General features: G+C 39.8%; 1 protein-coding gene across 1 annotated transcript in view; it reads right to left on the bottom strand.

Moving 5' to 3' along the window:
* Positions 1 to 605: 605 nt before the first annotated feature.
* The window catches only part of mrc2 (mannose receptor, C-type 2), a 47,139-nt gene continuing 26,845 nt past the window's right edge, over positions 606 to 20,899 (bottom strand). Inside the window, exons 10-28 of the mRNA XM_077495456.1 lie at positions 14,318 to 14,433; positions 14,099 to 14,247; positions 13,810 to 14,033; positions 13,062 to 13,204; positions 12,884 to 12,980; positions 12,654 to 12,783; positions 11,843 to 11,875; positions 11,586 to 11,752; positions 11,323 to 11,491; positions 10,893 to 11,035; positions 8,191 to 8,302; positions 7,949 to 8,115; positions 7,766 to 7,874; positions 5,745 to 5,983; positions 5,384 to 5,546; positions 5,053 to 5,202; positions 4,856 to 4,969; positions 3,005 to 3,184; positions 606 to 2,934 (exon numbers count right to left, since the gene is read on the bottom strand). Of these exons, the coding sequence (XP_077351582.1) occupies positions 2,687 to 2,934; positions 3,005 to 3,184; positions 4,856 to 4,969; positions 5,053 to 5,202; positions 5,384 to 5,546; positions 5,745 to 5,983; positions 7,766 to 7,874; positions 7,949 to 8,115; positions 8,191 to 8,302; positions 10,893 to 11,035; positions 11,323 to 11,491; positions 11,586 to 11,752; positions 11,843 to 11,875; positions 12,654 to 12,783; positions 12,884 to 12,980; positions 13,062 to 13,204; positions 13,810 to 14,033; positions 14,099 to 14,247; positions 14,318 to 14,433 (2,853 nt within the window). The 3' untranslated portion in view covers positions 606 to 2,686. The remainder of the gene's footprint in view (positions 2,935 to 3,004; positions 3,185 to 4,855; positions 4,970 to 5,052; positions 5,203 to 5,383; positions 5,547 to 5,744; positions 5,984 to 7,765; positions 7,875 to 7,948; positions 8,116 to 8,190; positions 8,303 to 10,892; positions 11,036 to 11,322; positions 11,492 to 11,585; positions 11,753 to 11,842; positions 11,876 to 12,653; positions 12,784 to 12,883; positions 12,981 to 13,061; positions 13,205 to 13,809; positions 14,034 to 14,098; positions 14,248 to 14,317; positions 14,434 to 20,899) is intronic.

The following is a 20,899-nucleotide window of genomic DNA, read 5'->3' as shown; positions in this document are numbered from 1 at the left end:
CAAATTAGGGGTTCAAGACAGGATTAGAGTTTCCAAGTAGGATTTGAAATCAGGGTTAAAGTTAAGTAAACCTATTTTAATCTTTAAAGTTACCTTTGGGGTTTGAAGTGAAAATTTTAAGCCTGGGTTCAGGTGGCAAAGTAGAGTTTCATTTTAGGGGACAGCAGGTTTTTTAAACAAGGATTAGGGTTTCAAGTCAGTGTTTGGGTTCCACTGGAGGTTTGTGTCTAGGTTTTGGAGGTTCAGACATTGTAATGTTATCAAAATGTGACTTCAAGCCTGAATTAGGTTTAAAAGTAAGGTTTAAAGGCAGGTGTTTTAAAGTGGATTTTCAAACAAATTGAGTTTCAAAGTAAGGTTTAAAGGGTGGGAAATTATTTCAAACAAAGGTTTAGAAGGTAGGGTTTTAAGACAAGGCTTGAGTTTCGAGGAAGGTGTCAGGGCTTCAAATTAGAGAAGGAATATACGACAGGTGAGTGACTCCATCTACTGGAAAAATCTGAGCATTACCATTGCAGTCTGTCACCTCGCAACATTCAAGCAATGTGAACTGTTTCTTCTGTAGAAAACTATTTTCAAAAGTTATCAACAATGGAAACCAAATCTCAGAGAACATATATACCTTTTTATTCATCATTTCATTAAAAAAAAAAAAAAAAAAAAAAAGAAAGAAAGAAAAAAAGAAACAGACAACACTTTTGCCCACATTGGGACTTCCGGTCTTATTCACATGGCCTGATTGACAGACTTAATGGCGGGAAGAGGATTGTCACGCGCACACAAAAGTCCACTCACACGCGACATGATTGCGTAACATTTTGATTGACGGCTCACAATGGAAGTGCAGTACAACGAACGGCCACCAGAGGGCGGACGATCTCTTCCAACTTCTTACATCCTGGACTCTTCACCCCCCTCCTCTTCTTCCCTCTTTTGTTCCCTTCTTCACCTCCACTGCTTTGCCTCCTTTTTTCACCCCCTCACGTCCCTGATCCCCAGCTATCCTCCCCACCCGGCCCCACCGATTCCACTTAACTCTTTTCTCTTCTCTGATTGGTTCCAGACGTGCCACTGGGCTCTTCTTGCCGACTCAACATTCCACAGCTGGAGACAGCGCGCGCGCGCGCACACTCAGACACACACGCACGCAGCACGCACACACCTTCTCTTCCCTCCCCTTTCCATATAAGTCCAAATCCATGCAGCAGCACAAAAAAAAAACAAAAAAAACATTCCTGCAGGCGGGGGGAAGACGGGGAAATGATCCTAAATCTGCTTTGGGGGGTAAAAACAGCACTCTTGTATTTACATTGGTGTCGGGAGGGGGAACACGGTTGTTGGCGAAAGTCCCAAAACAAACAAACACACACACAAAAGAAAAGAAGCGGGAAAAAAAAAGTCTCCAAACATCATGAAGCAAAAAAGAAAGAAAGAAAGCCACGAAGACAGAGAAAGAAAATAATGACAAATTAGAGTCATTAGGTTTCAAAGTTGGGTTTACAATAGAAATAAAGGTTCCAAGTATGGTTAAGGGTTCAAGTAAGGTTTCAAGATAGTGTCAGGGTTTACAATTACAGTCTGGGTTAGACTTTCAAAGTAGGCTTTCAGTCTTAAGTCTGGTTTAGGTGTTCAAAGTAGGGTTTCAAATCAGGGTTTGTGTGCCAAACAACTAGTTTTACGGTTTCAAAGTAGGTCTCAAGCCTGGGTTAGACTTGCAAAGTAGGATTTCAAGTCAGGGTTAATGTTTTTAGAGTTTATAGCTTCCAAATGAGGGTTTAAGTACTGGGTTAGGATTTCAAGCCACAGTGGGAAGAAAATGAGAAAATCATCCGAAAGCTTTTGTGTGTGGAACAAACACCAGTCTTGTCTTCAATGTTTGAAGAAGTGTGAAAGTCTCAAAATCTGTTACCTAAGCCACATAGGAAGCGAGGAAAACATAACCAGCCGTGACGAAGTGTGGGGCTGGGGCGCTGTGTAAAAAGAGGAAAAATTGCTGACTCAGCTCCAGGTGGGGGCACGGGGGTGCCAAAACACACAACACTGCAACACTTGGAAGCAAAGGAAAGTGCAAGAACTGAGCAGGAGGTCACGTCACTGGAAATTTGGACACCTCCTCCTTCTTTGGATGCTGACGTGTCCAACGGGAAGGAGGCGGGATCATGATGATGACATCACGGTTGTGGTTGACTTGCCTTGGTTTTAAGCGAGAAGAAAAAGGGAATTTGGCAGCAGAGGAGTAAGTGGCTCTGGTATTTCAGGACTTAAAGGGGACATATTATGCAAAATTGCACTTGTGTACAAATCGTTTACAGCTATGTCATTAAACAAGCAAGTCACTCTTTCATGGTCTTCCTATTTTTTGTGTCTGTGAGCAAGGTATTGTAATTCACATAATCTCACCCCCTTGCACCGAGTTTAGCTGTGGCTCATTTGCATGAAAAAACAGGCTGATTTCATTTGTTCTGTTAAAAGTGTGCTGTAATTGTTAATCCGTTGTGTATTTTGACGAAAGCATGTCACAGACACACTTGAGAACAGTTGTGGGGCGTGAAGAATGCATAATATGTGGCCTTTAAATTGAGATGCTGCTGCGCTCTACACAGCCTTTCACTTTTGAGGGGATTCTTTTTTCTCAGGATGATTTTGGTTCGGCTGCAGTCTGGCCCAAGTCTGAAGTGTCGCGGGACTACTCGGGCTGCTCGTTGAGCTCCATGTCCGACACCAGGATGTTCTTCTCCACCTGTTCGCCGTGGCCCGAGTGTGTGCGGCTGTAGCGGGCGCCGTCGTAGGACCCGCGCGCACCCACCCCGCCGCGCCGCCGGTACAGGTAGATGACGCCCACGATGAGAACCACCAGCACCACACCCGTCACCAGGACCACGATCAGCGTGGGCAGGTGGTCGCCGCTCAGCAACTCGGTGGAGGACTCCATGACTGCAAAAAATTATTCAAAGATGTCAAACCGAATTGAATCATTCCACTTCCAAAAAAGGCCAGCGCTTACTTCTGGGCCGCTTGCAGATGACGCCGTGTGTTCGATTCCGGCACGATCCGGGCTTCCAGAGGCCGCTGTTGCTCTGGATCCAGAAGCAGGAGTTGGGCGACAGCACGGAGAAGGCCACGTCGTGAGACTCCCAGTTGGTGTACGACATCTCCGTCTCCTCGCTCCACACCAGACCTCGACCTAAATCACACGCACACAAGCAAAACTGTATTTAAATAAATGTTCATAAATAGATATGGAGAATTAAATGTATAAACATTGTACCGTACTTATAAAATGTAGCTTAAAAAAAAAAAATGGATTAGGCCCCGACCAATAGACCCTTCTAGCTGACGTCACTGCTTAGCTATTGCTCCGCCTCCCGGGGCCCCCCCCCTAACAAATTAATGGAAAGAGCTTGATTTTCTGTGAGCGTTTTTGTTAAAAGGTGGGAAATATGTCAAGTGTCACAAAAACCGTTTGGATCTGCTAACAAAAAAATTGAGTTTGTTGGAGAGCAAAGTGGAAGTGGAAGCCTAAGGTATGATGTTATTGGTTGAAACAGTATGTCGAGCACTACTTCCATGGTGTAAATTGTCATTCATGAAATCATTTGTGTCCGGATATACTCGTCTTGCTGTATATCAAAGTCTTCGAGCTATCTTAGCTTGCTAGCTGCTAACAAACAGAGCGCACGTTTACAACACATTCCTCAGCAGAGATCAAACCTGAGTTAAAGTGTTAGTTGTGAAATCGTGTTAATTTGTTAGCTCTTTGTTCAAAATTACTTGAATACTTATGCAAAAAAGTATGATGTTTCAGTAAAGATAATATAGCACATTCATCACATCTGCCTCGAATTTACAATCAGAGGTTAATGTTATGACCAACTGTATATAAACAAGGCCAATGTTGTTTCTGATACTTTACACAATAAAATTCAGATAACTGATTAATGTAAACAAAAATATATATAATAAATAAAAGAATGCCAACAACAATACAGAGATGAATTAAAGGCAGAAACTTCGACTGCTTTATAAAACTTTGTCCTTGAGCATTTGTTGAATTTTACAACAGAAAGATTAGCAAACATTGGCCGATTTATTTAGTTTTTATTTTTTGTATTTTTATTTTTTTTAATTTAAATGTCGTTATATTTGTCTTATATTGTAAAGTGTTAATGTGTAAAAAATATATCAGCCGATTTTTGCTGAATATAAAGGGCTATTTAATCAATTGGTCGTTAATCGGTCAGACCCTAGAATATAAGTACAAAAAAAGCAAGCTTTTATTGTAATATGCTTGATTATAATGAATGTTATAAATATTGTCAATTCATTTGTATTTAATTCAGTGATTCTATCGCATACCACTAGCAGGAGCCCGAGTACCACTAGTTGTAGGCCTACTCATACCACACTTTGAGAATCATGGATCATGGATGAGTGGCTACTTCTGCATTGAGGACAGCTTGAGCAATACCCTAAAATGTAGAATACCGATTCAATATGAAAATGATAGTCCTATCAATGATTCTTATAAAGAGGACTTCCTTACGTTAGTTAGTGAGGTAGTGAGTTAGTTAGTTAGTTAGCTAGTTAGTTAGTTAGTTAGTTAGTTCCCCATAATAAACTTGATAAACTGTCACAAAAAAAAAAAAAAAAAAAAAAAAACATTTCTCTCCAGTAAATAGATTCAAAGATTGATATTTTGGTGGAAAATGGATTTAAAATCAAAAGTCAATGAGCTATTGATATCTGAAAATAATTTTGCAGACATCTTCTTATGTAAGAAAACTGTAATGAAAGCAGAGCGACACTGATCCGCAGCAAGCTAGAGGAAGAAAAGGAGGAAAAAGAGATTTGGGACCTTTGACGCTGACTCCCAGCCAAGCTCCGTGGGCCTGCTCGGCCGAACTCTGGATGTGCTCCCACACAAACGAGTTCTCAGTCTCGTCCAAGATGGACAGAAGCTCGGCTCCGACTAGCAAAAAAACAAAAGAAGGCCATACGTTATGTCAGGGAAGCCTTCACGACATTCGGTATCAGACAAAAAGGGGTCCCGACCTTTCTGGCAGGACACGCGTGCGTCTTGCTGCAGTTTGAGTCTTTGCAGGTTGAAGGCGTAACAGTGGTTCCTGAAGGACACCCAGGCCCAGTCGCCCACAGAGCGGGGGCAACTTCCCGGGTACAGCCACTGGTGAGTGTCTGGCGCATCTGCTTGACAAACAGCAGCATTTGATGCAACGATCAACTAATCTTGTGTGCTACACAGTGGAGGTGTCCCGAATGAAGTGGCTCCAAGTGTATAGAATACAAATAATGGCAAATTTGCATTTATGATGTGCTCTTTGCATTGAACTAACTTAATCAACGCACCGTACATGGTGATACCCACCACTAATTTGACAGATGGCAGCCTCCAGTTTGGCATCGCAGGGGGTCATGGTCCACAGGCCGCTGGTGGTCATGTGACCACAGCCTGACAGCTGACTGGGCTGCCCGTCCACCCAGTTGGAATAGGGCAAATCTTCTTCGCCAAGCCAGGTGAAGCTTCGGTCCTGAGGGGTTAAAATGAAGCACTCCACTTACGACAACTTTCGATTTTTTTGTTATAACTCATTCAGTGCCATTGACAACTCTAGAAGTCAAATAAACTGTACATTTTAAGTGGTAGTGCTATATTATTACAAATGACACAATATTCGGTGCATATTCTACAATAGATTCCAGTTTGCAAAGAGAGTGAGTGGACTCACCCCATACTTGTAGAGTGCGATCCACGCCGGCTTCCGCAAGCTGTTGATGAGCAACGTTAGGTATGCCTGCTGGACGGCATCTTTGGGCGCTGCCAAGGTCCCGTTTAAGGAGTTACACAGGTGGAGGGCGCCGGTCCAGTCCAGTTTTTTCTGCACCACCTGGTATGTGATACCACCCAGTTCCAAGCGCTTGGACAGCGAGGCGGGAATCAGGGTAGGTGCCACGGGCATGCCTGGATCTGAACAACAGGTGGCGTGACGTCACTAGATTAAAGATGTTGTGTACAGTGGTACCTTGAGTACATTGTATTTGATATTTGATATTGGGTGACATGTTACAAATGAAGACAATGGTAAAATGATCCTACTCAAACATTGTGAAATCTCACCTGCAGTGCCACATTGGGTAGGTTGGGTTTAGACTAGGGGTGTGAATTGCCTAATACCTGACGATTCGATTCGTATCACGATTCACAGGTCACGATTCGATTCGATACCGATTAATCCCGGTACGAATTTATAAGTCGATTGTTGCGATTTTTTTCATTCAAATTTAGAAAATACTAATCAGTAAGCTTGTAGAGTGTAAGATTTATATGAAAATGTATTATTTATTTATCTGAAATTTCAGTCTTATAGAGGTTGTAATCTGTTTCATGTTTGAACAGCATTAAAATAAAATATTAAGGCTTAATGTTCCGTTCATATAACATTCTTCCATGCTCAAGGTGTGAATCCTAACCCGAAGTCAGACGTATTGTTGAATATTTTTCCATTAAAAATGGAAGTTTAAAAATCGATTCACACACACACACACACACACACAAAAAAAAAGGCAATGATGATAAGACGTTGAATCGGTAAGACTACCGAATGAACAATTCTGAGCTCTTTAAAAAAAATAAAAAATAAAAAAATCGATTCAGCCGCCTATTGAATCGATTCGAGAATTGCGCGATGTAGTATCGCGATATATTGCCGAATCGATTTTTTTTTAACACCCCTAGTTTAGACTGTTCAATAAATGTGACCCGCCAGGGCAAAAATAAGTCATTCAGGTAGGTTTCCAAATATGAACCAATAATGATTCAGTAGGTCAAACCCCTACGCCTCTTGTTGATTATTTCAAAGTTTCATTTTCATGAAATAAACATCTCCATTTGTCCAAAAATCTCATTATGTAAAAGCTACTCAACAAACAAGTCAATAATGATGTCAAAATGTAGCAAAACAATCACTTATTACCTTGTTGTTGTCGTAGATACCCACGCGGAGAATTCCCAATATGGTTCCCTTGTGCTAATTCAGTACTCATTTGAATAATTCTACATTATTATGAGCTAAAATTAGGCCTGGAACCACCATGAACTCAAGCATAGCAATAGTTGCTATACTAGAGTTCATGACCCCAAAATCCTGGCCTCTTATTGGATTATTGCTGATTATTATTTGAGTTATAATCACAGCCTGCTAATGGCGGCCATGTTGGCAGGGGCAACTTCCCCTTCGAAGGCAATGCACGGCAATTGAAAATAAGTCAGAACTTTATGATTTTGCAACTGATAATCATGATGTTTACGTTTTATAAGTCCCAAAGTATGAGCTAACTATTTGGTAAAAACAGCCCCCCAAATATTTTGACCTTTGAAAGGTAGAGTTTCCTTGTAGTAATTGTACACAACTGTATGTAGCACACAGCCATACACATGCATGCGTGCCTCTCCGAGCTTCGTGTCACTATGGACGGCGCATGTGGTGTTGATGTACTGAGTAGTGTATGACATATTATTGGAAAGCTGACATCATCTTTTTGATTATGCTAGAACCTCATTTTTGAAATACACTGTGGCTCTTTTTTACCCATTTAACTGAAGTGGCGTCATAGATTGCTGGTAAATACAATTTTAGCTTGTCACACAAAGCCAACCAAAAAAAAAAAAAAGAAAGATTCATTGTAACTGTAAAAACTGGCAGCTTGGGGTATTCACAAGTTAAGCTAGCTGTAATTTGGAATTGCACACCTTGTTGTCTCTGGCAGAGGTAGCCGATGCTTTCCGTCTCGCAAGCTCGTGAGGCCCACATGCCTTTATTCTTCTGTGGGTTTCCATGAATCGTGGCCACGCAGTTTCCCTGGTAGGACATAGTGAGACCATCAAAACTGGGAGGAAAAAAAGGGGTGAACGTGTATCGAATGCGGTCAGTACCGGGTTTTTGTCATGATGTGGCCCGTTGTTGTCGACCGGCTGTCCTGGAGCCCAGTTGGTGTAGCTGAGCAGGCCCGGCTGCGCCCACTGGAAGTGACCTTTGGCGTCAGAGCTGAGGCCGAGCCAAAGGTCGACGGTGGCGTTAGACAGAAGGGTGGTGACGAAGGCTGCGAGGAGGAGAGCCGACGCCGCAATTAAATGTTGCACGTTTGTAAAATGAAATGATAACACAATTGGATTACCTTGCTCTAAATAATTGGACAGCACGGCCAGGACGCCTCCTTGCAGCTCACATTTTATTTTGGCCGCGGACCACGTGGCCCTCTGGGACTGCAGCTCAAATACTCGAAAACACTAGCAAAAAAGCAAAAGAACAGACATTTCACACATATACTCAATACTTAGTAGACCGGACTGGTTTGGAAGCTAAACCTGCAAATACTCTTGGAAGAATTAAGAAGAAAATTATATAAATTTATAACCCCCCCCCAAAAAAAAAATGTTTTCCACAGTAATATTACAAAAACATTCTATCTATCTATCTATCTATCTATCTATTGATCCATCCATCCAGTATAATATATATTTGATAACAAATCAAATGTGTGTGGATTTTTTTTAATATTAATTCCTGGAAAATTCTCATGAGGCCATAACAAACTGAATGTAATAAAATTCAGTTTAATTCAATTCAGTTTTATACAGTGACCCAAATGTAGGCATGTATGTAACTAATTACAGTGCGGATTTTTTTGTTTCTTATAAAATTGAAAAAAAAAAAAAAAAGTTTCTAATTACAGTGTGATACATTTTGTACAAAAGCTCTCAAAAATTATTTTATTTAATTAGTTAATTAATTTGTTAAAATTTATTTTGGTTGTTTTTTTTTAGATAAAAAAAAGTCAATATTAACTCTTTGACCGCCATAAACGTTTAAAGACGTTCAGTATAAACCTAGAATTGGCCGCCATAGACGTTAATTGACGTCTACTATGTTTTTTTATGGAAACGGGTGGAGGAAAGCCTTGGGCAGCTGTGCTCCAAGTATCAAGCCGATCGGGTTACTATAATGAGTATTCCTGGCCACTAGATGGCTGTGATGAGTCTTTTGGACAAGATCGGGTAGGAGACAACAGTAGAAGAATAGAGGCGGAGCTAGAGTGTTGAGGGGGAGCGAATGGCTAACTTGGCTAAGGGAGTCAAAAAGGCTACAGATGGCAATCAGCTCACGCTTGATCCTTATTTTCAAAGCTCAAAAGCATTGACCAGTGCTCAAGAGCACAGTGATGACGGAGTTAAGTCATAGTTGAAGCGGTGACGCGGCCGTTTCGACCACGTCCTAAGGCCCCACCGGCTAGCGATGCTAATAACGTCCTAAGGCCCCACCGGCTAGCGATGCTAACACCGGAGAAAAGTGGTGCACAACCGAGCACGTCTGCACAGATGACGTTTCATCGGACGATGACGACTACTATGGGTCCGATGCAAGACAGTCTTGGACAGTCTTCCAAAGAACGTGAAGGTAAGCGCTAACATGCTAAGAGATTGCTAGTAAGATTACTTTTCTAACTTTTCGGGCGATCTGCTAGCAGCGTGTGTAAATGTGCTGATATACACTAAAACATCTATTACCTATACAAACGTGAATGTATATTTTATAGATCGTGCTCACAGCAACGTCCGACCACTGGTTCTACGACAAAGAAAGGCAATCAAAAAACATTTTTTATTGTTGGGGTAGTGTTTTATAGAAGTTTAGGTGTTTGTAGAATCACTCATGCAAAAAAAAAAGTGCCAAATTCACTAGAGTGCATGAAATAACATCGTTTCACAAAAAGCTTGATTTCTCCGTATTTTGGAAGAAAATAGAGGATTTGGGTGAAACGAAGGTGTTTTCTATTGTTGATTACTGAAGATCCGAATAAGGTAGAAACAAACTTTTTTTTAGATGAAAGATGAGACTTCAATCTTTCATTTGGTAGTATCCGCGTTTCCATAGTCCTAACACAACATTTTCTGTGGAGCTTGAAAGATCGGTAAAATTCTGTAAATCAGCTGGCAGTATAGGGTTACCTTTTCCGAAACTGGCTGGCAGTCAAATGATTACAGGGCATGCATTTTCACAAAATCTTGTTTTAAGTTTTTAAGAACAATTTATTTTGATTTTAGGAAAACATTTTTCAGTGACTCCAAAAAATAATAATAATTAAGAATTCTACTAATTCCAACAGTGAACCAGCGTTATTTGCGTGAAATCACGAAAATTTGTAAATTGCAGTACGGAAAAAAATGATACAGGCCTATACATTTTTTAAACCCAAAAGTACTTGAATAGGCAAAGCTATATATATATATATATATATATATATATATATATATATATATATATATATATATATGTATATAATTTTTTTTTCTACAAAATGTCATAATGTAAAGAAAACAAGATTTTTGCAAAATACTGTGTGTCAGGCAAATAATTCAATGCCAGAAAATCCAATAATTTTCCACAGAATAATATTAGGTGGCGTGAAACTACAAAATTATACCATATAATTTCATGTCTTGCCACAATTGCTCAATATTCTGCCACAAAATGTTGCATATAAAATCACAAAACTGTTATATTTGCCATGAAAACTGAAATTTAAAACCATAGATGTGATAATCAGCCTGACAAACATAATTTCATACTACTATATATATATATATATATATATATATATATATATATATATATATATATATATATATATATATATATATATATACATAATGATGCAGGTTGGCTCCTTCCTCTCTCCAAAAAGTCAAAACATCCCGTGAATAGGTGATTCAAGGGGTATGTAGGAGTCTACTATACAGCATTTTTGCAGAATATCCTACAGAACAACAAGCTTTCAAAAAGCGCAAAATCGTCCCACAATTAAGGCCTCTTGTGTACCTTGCGCTGATACGAGGCCCAACCTTCGGGACAGCCTGACGGCGGGTGCGGGGATGATGGCGTCGGGGGGGCGGTGCCAGTAACGTTGACCCTCTTGCAGATGTACGGCAGGTCAGAGTGGCACTTCTGCTCAGCCCATTCGGCTGACGAACAACCACAAATACAAATGTTTTGCAGTACAGCAAACACTTGCCAACATTTGAACACGCATAACACAAAAGGATACATTTTCTTTCGAAAACTTACAAATGTCACAATATCTTGAAAATGTAAACGTAAAGTCATGTAGTTCAAGTCTCATGGATACCAAGTAAACTCAATTGGCAACTCAATTGGATGAGTATTAGCCAAACAAGTCCCAAGAGGAGTCATTTGAATCAACTTCACTGTACATAATGATACAAGACCTCGACAGTGTGACTCGTCTCACCTTTGCTCGCAGTCAAGTGCACACATCTGCGGTCACGACTGAGGGGGCGTGGCCTTCCGGCAGCCCAGGACACGTAATTGAGCACAGAGTGGTCGGACCAGCGGAAGCGTCCGTCGCTGTCGAAAGTATGAAGTCCCATCCACCAGTTATCGCCCTCAACCTTTGTCATCTAGAATATGTTAAAGAACAAACAAACAAACAAAAATCAGAATCTTGGGACGTGATGACACCCCCAACAAACTTTTTAGTGGTGTTTTCTTTGCCTGGTTGAGTGTGCCGGCCAGGAATTTCTCCTCCTGCGCCGAGTGGACGGAAGCCAGAAATGAATCAAACCATGAGCAAATTCTCTGGGCCTGATCCCACGTGGTGCGGTGGTCGAAAAACTTGTACTCGGCCTCCTGAAAGCCGATCCATTCCGGTGAAGTGGTGCCTAACAAGCGAACACGATTGCGTTATATTATCAGACTGATGACTTTCATGTGCTGCGAGGTCACATAAAAGCTAATGCAATAACACCGACCTTCAGCGGCTTCTGGTTCCTTCTCCACCCTGCCTAAAATGATAGAAAATCAAAGAAGTGAACATCAGTTCTGTTTAGTATGGTTTGACCATTTATTATATAGTAGCAGGACCAACAGTCTTAAAAATGTGCTAATCAATCATAGGAAATTATGTGATGGAATATGCTGTTCTACTCCAGTCCTGTAGGTGGCGGTAATGAGCATGGGAAAAGTAGGTTATTTCCCCTCCTTGGCCTCAATGCAAGCAAGCATACTGCAAACCTTAAAATCCACTGACAGTAATGACATACTAAAAATGATGCTCCCTCAGTCTTGTGGCAGCAATGCACATTATGAACGTGGGAGTTACATCAGTACTACTAATGCTCTTGCATGTGGGCAATGAAAGCCACAGTTTCAACCATTTGTTGAATGTGACAATCAGTCTAACTCACAAATACAAAATGAGAACACTCGCTAGGAGAAGATGCGAGCATTGAATTAGCTGGCCAAGCCAAATTAATCCAGCTCCTGATGTCACTCGCTAGGCCACGCCCCTTAAAGGCACACATGCAACACATTAATACTACAGTGACCAAAAAGTTTTGTTTTTTTCAGGGCATTAAAAATAATAATAATAATAATAAATGAAAACTAGTATTGGCCAATTAAATCAGCCAGCCGATTAATAGTGGCCCAATTAATATCATTTTAATTCATGTCAATGGGAAAAATTGATTTGCTATATGTGAAGTACAGTAAATAGATTTTTTCCCCAGAAAACTTGTAAGTGAAGGTAGAACTTCCTAAAAATATGTGATGTGCTTGTACCTCGAGGGATCTTGCATATCCAGTCCAGTTGAGAGTCACAATGCATGGCCAGCCAGGTCATGGAGCCCAAGTCTGCTGCAGCGCACTGACGGACGTTATAGTAGTAGCGGCCAAAATTCTGGTACGTGACCTAGTGATCAGATTTCAGCATGAGCAACACATTATTATTATTATTATTATTATTATTATTATTTCTTATTATTATTTTTTAAATAAGTGTCAGCACGCACAGCCAACCCGTCACTCCACTTCCAGCTGCCGTTATCCATCGGGTTCCTGCGGTTCAGACCGATCCAAAACCAGTGCTGCTCGTGGTCCTCAGACTCCCTGTGGGTCACATTGCCATCACTACCACCGTCATCATCATCATCATCGTTGTCATCATCATCATCATCATGGTTCACAAACCCAAAGGCCTCGTGCAAGACTTGGAGTACAAAGTGCTCCTCTTCCGGGCTGCCGATGCTCAGCAGGTCGGCGCCGTGTTTGCGGCAGAACAAGTGAGCCTGCAGCCAGCTCAGCTTCTGATCCAGTTGCGACCAATGAAACACCTGCACATACAACACCGTCACTTATGTGTGACGGACTAGAATGGAGGATGGTATGTCTGATGGGGAGTTGGGCATGTTGGGGCAACAGCTGTGTTGGTGTGTTGGCCATTTTGGATTGGGAACTGTTCTGGGGAACTACAGCATCGACCATTTTGGGGCATTTGCTATCTTGGAGTTTTGGTCGTGGAAAGGAGCAAACCAATTGTAGGCATAGGCCATGTTAGCTTGTCGGCCATATTGATACAACGGCCGCAGTGGCCATTTTGGAGTGCCAACCATTTTTGGACATTGACCATTTTGTGTTATTGAGTATTATTGGAAATGTTGAAAAGGTTCACCATTTTGGGAATTTGGTCACTTTGGGACATTATGGGTTATGTTGGGGCATTGTCAGGCATGGGTCATGATGACTCATTGGCTATGTTGGGACGTTTGACCATTTATCAATATTGGGGTGCTGACACATTGGGGGCAATGGCCATGTTGGGGTATAAGGTCCATTGGGGCACATTGGAATGCAAAGAACATCCATCATAAATAAAAGGCCAAGCTGACTCAAAACAGTGTAAAGGCAGATAAACAGCCCTGGTTTAACGAGCCGCTACCTTGTAACAGTGGCGCAGGTTGCTGTCGCTCTTCCAGCCGTTGGGGCAGGAACCACTGAGGCTGGGCGTGGGCTGGGCGGCAGGTACGGAAGGCTCAGGGTTCAGGGTGGCATCCTGCTTCTGGCGGCAGATGTATTTGGCCTTGGACGTTGCACATTCTCTCACCTCCCACAGGCCGGTTGCCGAGCCGGTCGCCATAGAGACGCAGCCTCCTCGGACGCTGACTGAAAGACAGTAAGTTTACTGTGAGAGGTGGACGCTTGACCTGCGCCACCCACATGTGACCCACCTGGCTGGTCTCGGTTCCAGTTGGTGTAGGACACTTGGTCCCCGCTCTGCCAGTGGAACGAGCCGGGGCTGCCCTGGTCGTGCAAGCCGATCCAGAAGAAATCATCGGAACGACCAAACACCAGACTGTTGGCGAAGGCCTGCTCAAACCTTGCGGGGGCAATTTCAAAGAACATTAGGGGGCAATTCAGGGGAAATTCCTAGATTTAGTGGCTGCTACCTGTTGGTGATGGTTAGGAGCGACGCCTTGTTTTCCTCGCATGACTTCCTGGCCTCGTCAAATGTCAACAGATCCTCCGACACCCAGAAGCATGACGGACTGTGCCACTTCCAGCCCTAATGGGTGGGGGGAACACATACCACTGTCAATACATCAGTCTGATATGATTTGTATATGTTATAAAGCGTTCTTTTACTCTTTGCGAGGGATAGAGACTGAGTCCAGTCGCAAATAACAAACATCAACAGGTCCACCACTTTCGTCTAAATGAAGCTCTTCTTCTTATTTCAACATAGTTCTTTGGCACCTGTGACCACTGTGATTGGCTAATATATGAAGAGGCAAATCTTAGTTTTATGTCGATTCTACCTAATTCTTGTAAGCAATGAACAATGGGGAAGAGCACTATCAGTGCTTACTTTTCTTCCTAACATATGAGTCAAATCTTGATAATGAAAAAAGGCTGGAAATCCTACTAATTCAAAGAACTGCAAAATCTGCTGTTGATACAAACAACCTGTGAGGAGCATAACATTTGCTGATAAACATTAACTTGTTTACGTTTTTTAGTATTTTTATTTTAATTTGCAAGCCAATTTACAGTATCTGCCAACAAAGTGCACTTTCAAGTTAGCAAGTTTGAACCTCCTCATTAAAAACAAAAAACAAAAAAACAAAAAAAAAACAGTCTGGAGCCTTGTTTAATTTGGTACTCTGTTAGATCCAACATGGAATCCAATTATGGAATTAATTTACCCATGTTTATCACATCAAGCTCAGAACTGTTTCTATTATTCTGACCCTCTCATTTAGAGCTTACTAAAATATAAAGAGTCCGAACATTGGACTGAAACCGTAAGCGATAAATAAAATTGAGAAGATAAAAGGCACCACAGTAAATTAAATTCCATTTTGGGTCTTTAACACAGGATTTACCTGCCCAGACCTTAGAGGGCACAGTTCTGGGTATAACAGATAGTGTATATGAGACTTTTCTTTTTTTTTTTTTTTTTTTTTTTTAAATACCCACAAAATATGAATTGTTTAAAAAAAAATAATTTAAACTATATTTTACATTTATAAAACTAACAATAATTATTGCAAAAATTTCCTTCATTTTCATCTTTGTCATCTTAAATGGATTAATTTAGGTATTTCTGTACAGAAGAATAATATATATATATATATATATATATATATATATATATATATATATATATATATATATATATATATATATATATATAAACAATTTTTCAAAAACATAAAAATGAATAAAACAACCTCACATTACCAATTAATTGAAACTAACAAAAAAAAAAAGACTAAATAAATATTCACTATGATATAATGAAAAATCCAAAACTATTATAATCCTGGTTGAGGCAAACTATACTGTATAAGGTAAATGTAGTAGTACCATCACCACAAGGTACAAGAAAAAAAGTGACCAGAAATAAACTCTCCTACCATCCTAAACAATATGAATTGTAATGCTACAAAAATAAAGAAAGAATGCATATTCAAAACTATGCCCCAAAACACGCAACACAAAAGCGAGCACGTGTGTACAGAAATGAGTAGGGTTGCTGGCGTGTATGCGCGCAGGCGCAGCATCCAGCCAGTGACGGGGGGTCATCGGGGGTGAGACAAACGACGCTTCTTCACGCCAGAGCGAAAAATCCAAAAAGCAAAAACCACCACCTCCTTTTAGCATGTGCACGCAAACCTCAAACCTTCAAGCTATGACAATGCATTCTTTGTGTCTCTTGCACTACCCTTGCACTTGAGGCTGTGACGTGCTCAGTGAAATGTAACACCCGTTTTCACCGCCAGCTGAACAATAACATCATGCAAATGCGGCGCTAGCTAGTGACTGTAGAACTGAAAACACATGTACAGGTTATCAACACAAAATTAAAAAGAAACTCTTTGAATAAAAAAATGTATTCAAGTGTATGTTTTTAAAATAATAAAAAAATTAAAAGACAGATGAAATATGCTATAACTTTATATACAGTACGACCACTGCAAAGTCATAATTTCCCCTGATGTAGCTATTTGACAGGTACAGTGGTACCCCAAAAACCTTTGTAGTGTGTATTTTAATGAGGAAAAATAGCACTCTATAATGTAGTATTTTATAAAAATATACAGTAATGACACAATTAAACTCTTTTTATCACACTTTTTTTTTTGCTGCAATACAATTAACATTAGGCTGTTCCTTCAGGTGTTCATGCTTTGCTAATGGGGTCAGTATAATAAAGACAGAGATATGCATAGAGCTCGTCAAAATGACATTTGTTTTAAGTTTAGTTTGTCAGTAAAGCTCATCTTGGAGTGGCATTACAGAGCTTGAAGCCTTTTTTTTTTGTTTACACGAAGCTTGTTCTTGAATGCTCATATTGGAAAAAAAAAAAAAGTCACAAGCCAAGTCACTCATATCGCAAGGCACCACGTGTTTGAGTAAACTGAACATTTTTGTTTTATTCTATAGTCTAACCAATAATATATCTACAAAATTCCAAATACTGTATTAAAAAAAAAATCAGAGCATTTATTAACAACAAATGAAAAATGGCCCAAAAAACAAAAAAAAGGTCAAATGTTATGTTTTCTCTTATCTTATGTTGTCAAGCTATGTTATGCTATGCTGTGCTGTGCTGTCAACGGTATGTTATAGTGTTGATTCGATTTTGATTTCATTGCATTATCAATTACACTAAAACAGAACAAAGTAAAAGTAAACTGTAAAATATTAACTATGAAATATGAATGACAAAATGGTTACAAATTCATGAATATTTGTACACGAAATCCAGGAGTGAAACTTTACTGTTTAATAAACTAATACTTTTATTAGGATAAGGGTTCAGGAATCCAACAGGAAGTCCTCCAAATTTGTTTCAAATGTCAAATGTTTCTTCCAGACGACACAGATCACGTTCACGCCGCATGAGGGATGCGTCTTGGAAAGTCATCAGCTCTTTTTACTTCTCCTCGGATCCCTGAAAACCTTCTGTTTCCACGTGAGGCTTTATTATTATTTTTTATTTACAACAGGAAGTGTTGAAGAGGAAGCAGCGTAATGTTACAGTACTCACAGCACCACCGTCACGCAACTAAATGTGTTGAGGGGAAAAGAACTTGAGAGTCCAATACAGCCTTTTGGGGAATTTAATTACAGAATAAAAATTATATAATTTCTGGTCATCTATAAGGACATTTCAAGTCACTTTTATTTAATTAGTATCAAATTTGAAGCACAAATCCTCTTTATTTGTGTCATGCTGCTGCTCCCTGAACAGCAACAAACACTGAAAACAGCTTTGTTAGCTTAACCATCACGTGGCACTTTCATTTGTTGATTCACATGTTGAGCTCAGTTGGAGACAAACTAGGCCGCGGGGTGAACCCCTGTCACATGACCACCCGTGATGCCCACCACCATCAAACAAACAAACCATCCGCAACTTGTGAACCACGGGTGAGACAGTGATAAAGAGCCACATTTGATTTTTAAAATGGATATAAATGGGCCACATTAATAGATGAGGTAAAAAAAAAAAAAAAAAATCTCAGATGAGGTATTTTTATTTTAGCAAAAGAATGCAGTTTATATACAAATTGTATCTGAATGCTGAATTGAAGTGAACTGAAATGAATTGATTGAAATATATATTTACCTCATCAAATTAATTATAATTACTTAAATAATCAATTCTGAAATGTTATAAATATTAATTTTATTATTAAAGTTTTTAAAATGTATTAATAGCCATCCATCCATTAGCAAGCGGTTAACCGCTTGCTCCTAAACAAGGGTTGCAGGGGGTGCTGGAGCCTATCCCAGCTGGCTTTGGGCAATAGGCGGGGTACACCCTGAACTGGTTGCCAGCCAATTGCAGAATGTATTAGTAATTAGGTTATATTTATTTAACAATTACTTTCAAAAACTGTGTTTTTTTCTTGTTTTCGCTTGTATTTAAAATAAATCAGTTAACCCATTCTATGATATGTGAGTAAAGAAAATAAATACAAAATTAATAAATACACAAATTCAGGTGGAAACAAACGGATAAGTTAATGACAGACTCTTCATAATGTGAATACACGGTGAGCCGGATTAGAGAACAAACTTCCAAATGATTACTTTGTCCACGCATGCCTTAATTAAACAGTAACCTTTTGCAACTTACAAATCATGCTTACACGTTTCCGAGAAATGCGCCTGAGTTGGACTATTTCGGGCCCGTCAAGTCAGCAATGGGAGCGTTTTGTATGGGTCGCACATGTGGACGTGATTACGGGGATGCGAAATCAAAGACAGATGTCTGTGCGAATTCCGCCCACGTGGGATTTGATTCACACACTGTATTCACGCTGTCCTCACTGACTGTGTATAAGGATCACTTTTAAAAAGATACCGTAAAGGTTTGACGGGGCTGGTGATATAGGGGGGAGGGGACGTTTGCAGGGGAAAATGAGGTCCAAGGTGAACGAACAGCTGGAACATGTGTAACAATATTCTGGCTCCCAACAGGCCTGCAGCCTGTCAGTAGCTGCACACGGCAATAAAAGGCTCAATTGGGACTTAATAGACATGGACACAGCTATGCTGAACATACACACTGAACCCACTGTGTGCCGTGAACAATTTTTTCCAAAAAGTGTCTGTTTATTGCTACTCCCAGTTGAAGTTTACTGCTAATCTAAAAACCAAAGAGAATTACACCTTCTGCATCTAAAACAACCACACAACTTTGCCTTCTGCTACAACTTGATAGATTCATGTTAACACAAAAACTAAATGCCAGAAACCGGCAAACAAATAGCATCGATAGTCACAGTGCTATAATTCAACAGCAAGCGGCATTTGAACACAAACGGTGCACTAACACATGCAGACAGATTATTACATTACTCACAGGCATATATTATTTATCCCCTGCAAAAAATAACAAACATTACAGCTACTTGCTGAGTCACTTATAGCAGTTGTTGAAACTATTCTTCTTCATTTATTTCTCTGCTATACTGCCCCTTGAGGCCAATTTGTGCACACAACTGGAAGCCATAATGAATTAATTATGATGCACAAAGTGTTTAATTCTTCACATAATTTTAAGGGAAGTCAACCCCAAAACTTTTTTTTATATGTCAATGCAGCCCCATTAGTCGAAACATGGTATTCTTATTAATATTATGTTTGTGGAATATAAATAAAGAAGCAAATTCCACCCGTTTTCCTCCATCTCAAGGGGTGGCCATTTTGCAACTTGCTGTTGACTGAAAATGACATCACAGGTGCTCAGGGCTCAGGTAACAGCCAATCACGGATCAGCTGAAGCTGGTTATTATTTGAGCCCTGAGCAACTGTGATTTCATTTTCAATTTCATTTTCAGTGACAAAATGGCTGCCTCCTGAGTTGGATAAAAACAGGTGGATTTTTTGTGGAACTCATATTCTACAAATGCGATACTAATTAGAATGTGGCCTTTAGAATAGTAGGGGGCCATATATTATTAATTATAAATAACATGTTTGAGTTGACTTCTCCTTTAATTATGATATTATTATATGTATGTATTATAGAGTACCAAAAAAATGAAAACAAAATGAATCAATTCATGTGCGTTTATGCATATTGCTACTGTACATTTTCAATGGCTCAACACTTTCTAGGGCATTTATTTAAAAAATGAAAATGTGATATTACAAAATAAATGTAATACAAAGTAATACAGAAAACAAAGATAAAATGTAAGTATAATTGTATTGTTTTAATTCATTGGTTTATTTGTATATGATTATACTTGATTGGGGGAATTGAATTCACACTACTATATTACTAATTCCCTTTTTGTTGAAAAATAGACAATTTTCATTTTTATTATGACTATTATTCTTATTTTTATTAATATTAACAGCTTTATTAATCCAATTGTGATTTTTATTCCGCAATTGCCTTTACTGCCTTCTTCAGGTACATATCAATGAATTAGACTATCGTAGAAAATTTTAACCATTTCAGACAAAATGTGAATGATTTATTAAACATGTAGGAATGCCAATTCTTACCCATTTTTATATAATACTGTAATCGCTTGAGATGTTGAATTTTGTGTTTTCATTAGCTATAAGTTAATTAAATCCAGTTTTCCCCAAAATTCTTTTTTTTTTTTGTGTGTGTGTATGTGTGCGTGCGTTTGCGTGCGTTTGCGTGTGTGCGTTTGCGTGTGTGCGTTTGCGTGCGTGCGTGCGCGTGTGTGCGCGTGCAAATACGTATAAAGTTCACGTAAACATTACTTTCCCACGGTAAACAGTCTTTTTCGTCTCACTTTAGTGGCCGCGCAAATTTTCCCTACCACTCTTCGTTTGCAGAGATGTAGAGAAAAACGAAACCGGCCCCTTTCTCTTCGTTGCGTTTTTTTTTCTCTTTGTGTAACCTACAGAAGTTGTGCGAAAAAAGTTAAGTCCGAAATCGCCAAGGAGGCCTTGGGAGGGCGACAAGGGAAAAGGGACCGGGAGGCAGAGGAGGATGGGCGGGGGGAGGCGAGGAGGGAGAGGCGACGGGG

This window comes from Festucalex cinctus, chromosome 1, assembly GCF_051991245.1.
Source record: "Festucalex cinctus isolate MCC-2025b chromosome 1, RoL_Fcin_1.0, whole genome shotgun sequence".
Lineage (NCBI taxonomy): Eukaryota > Metazoa > Chordata > Actinopteri > Syngnathiformes > Syngnathidae > Festucalex > Festucalex cinctus.
This window is presented reverse-complemented; position numbering and strand designations above follow the sequence as displayed.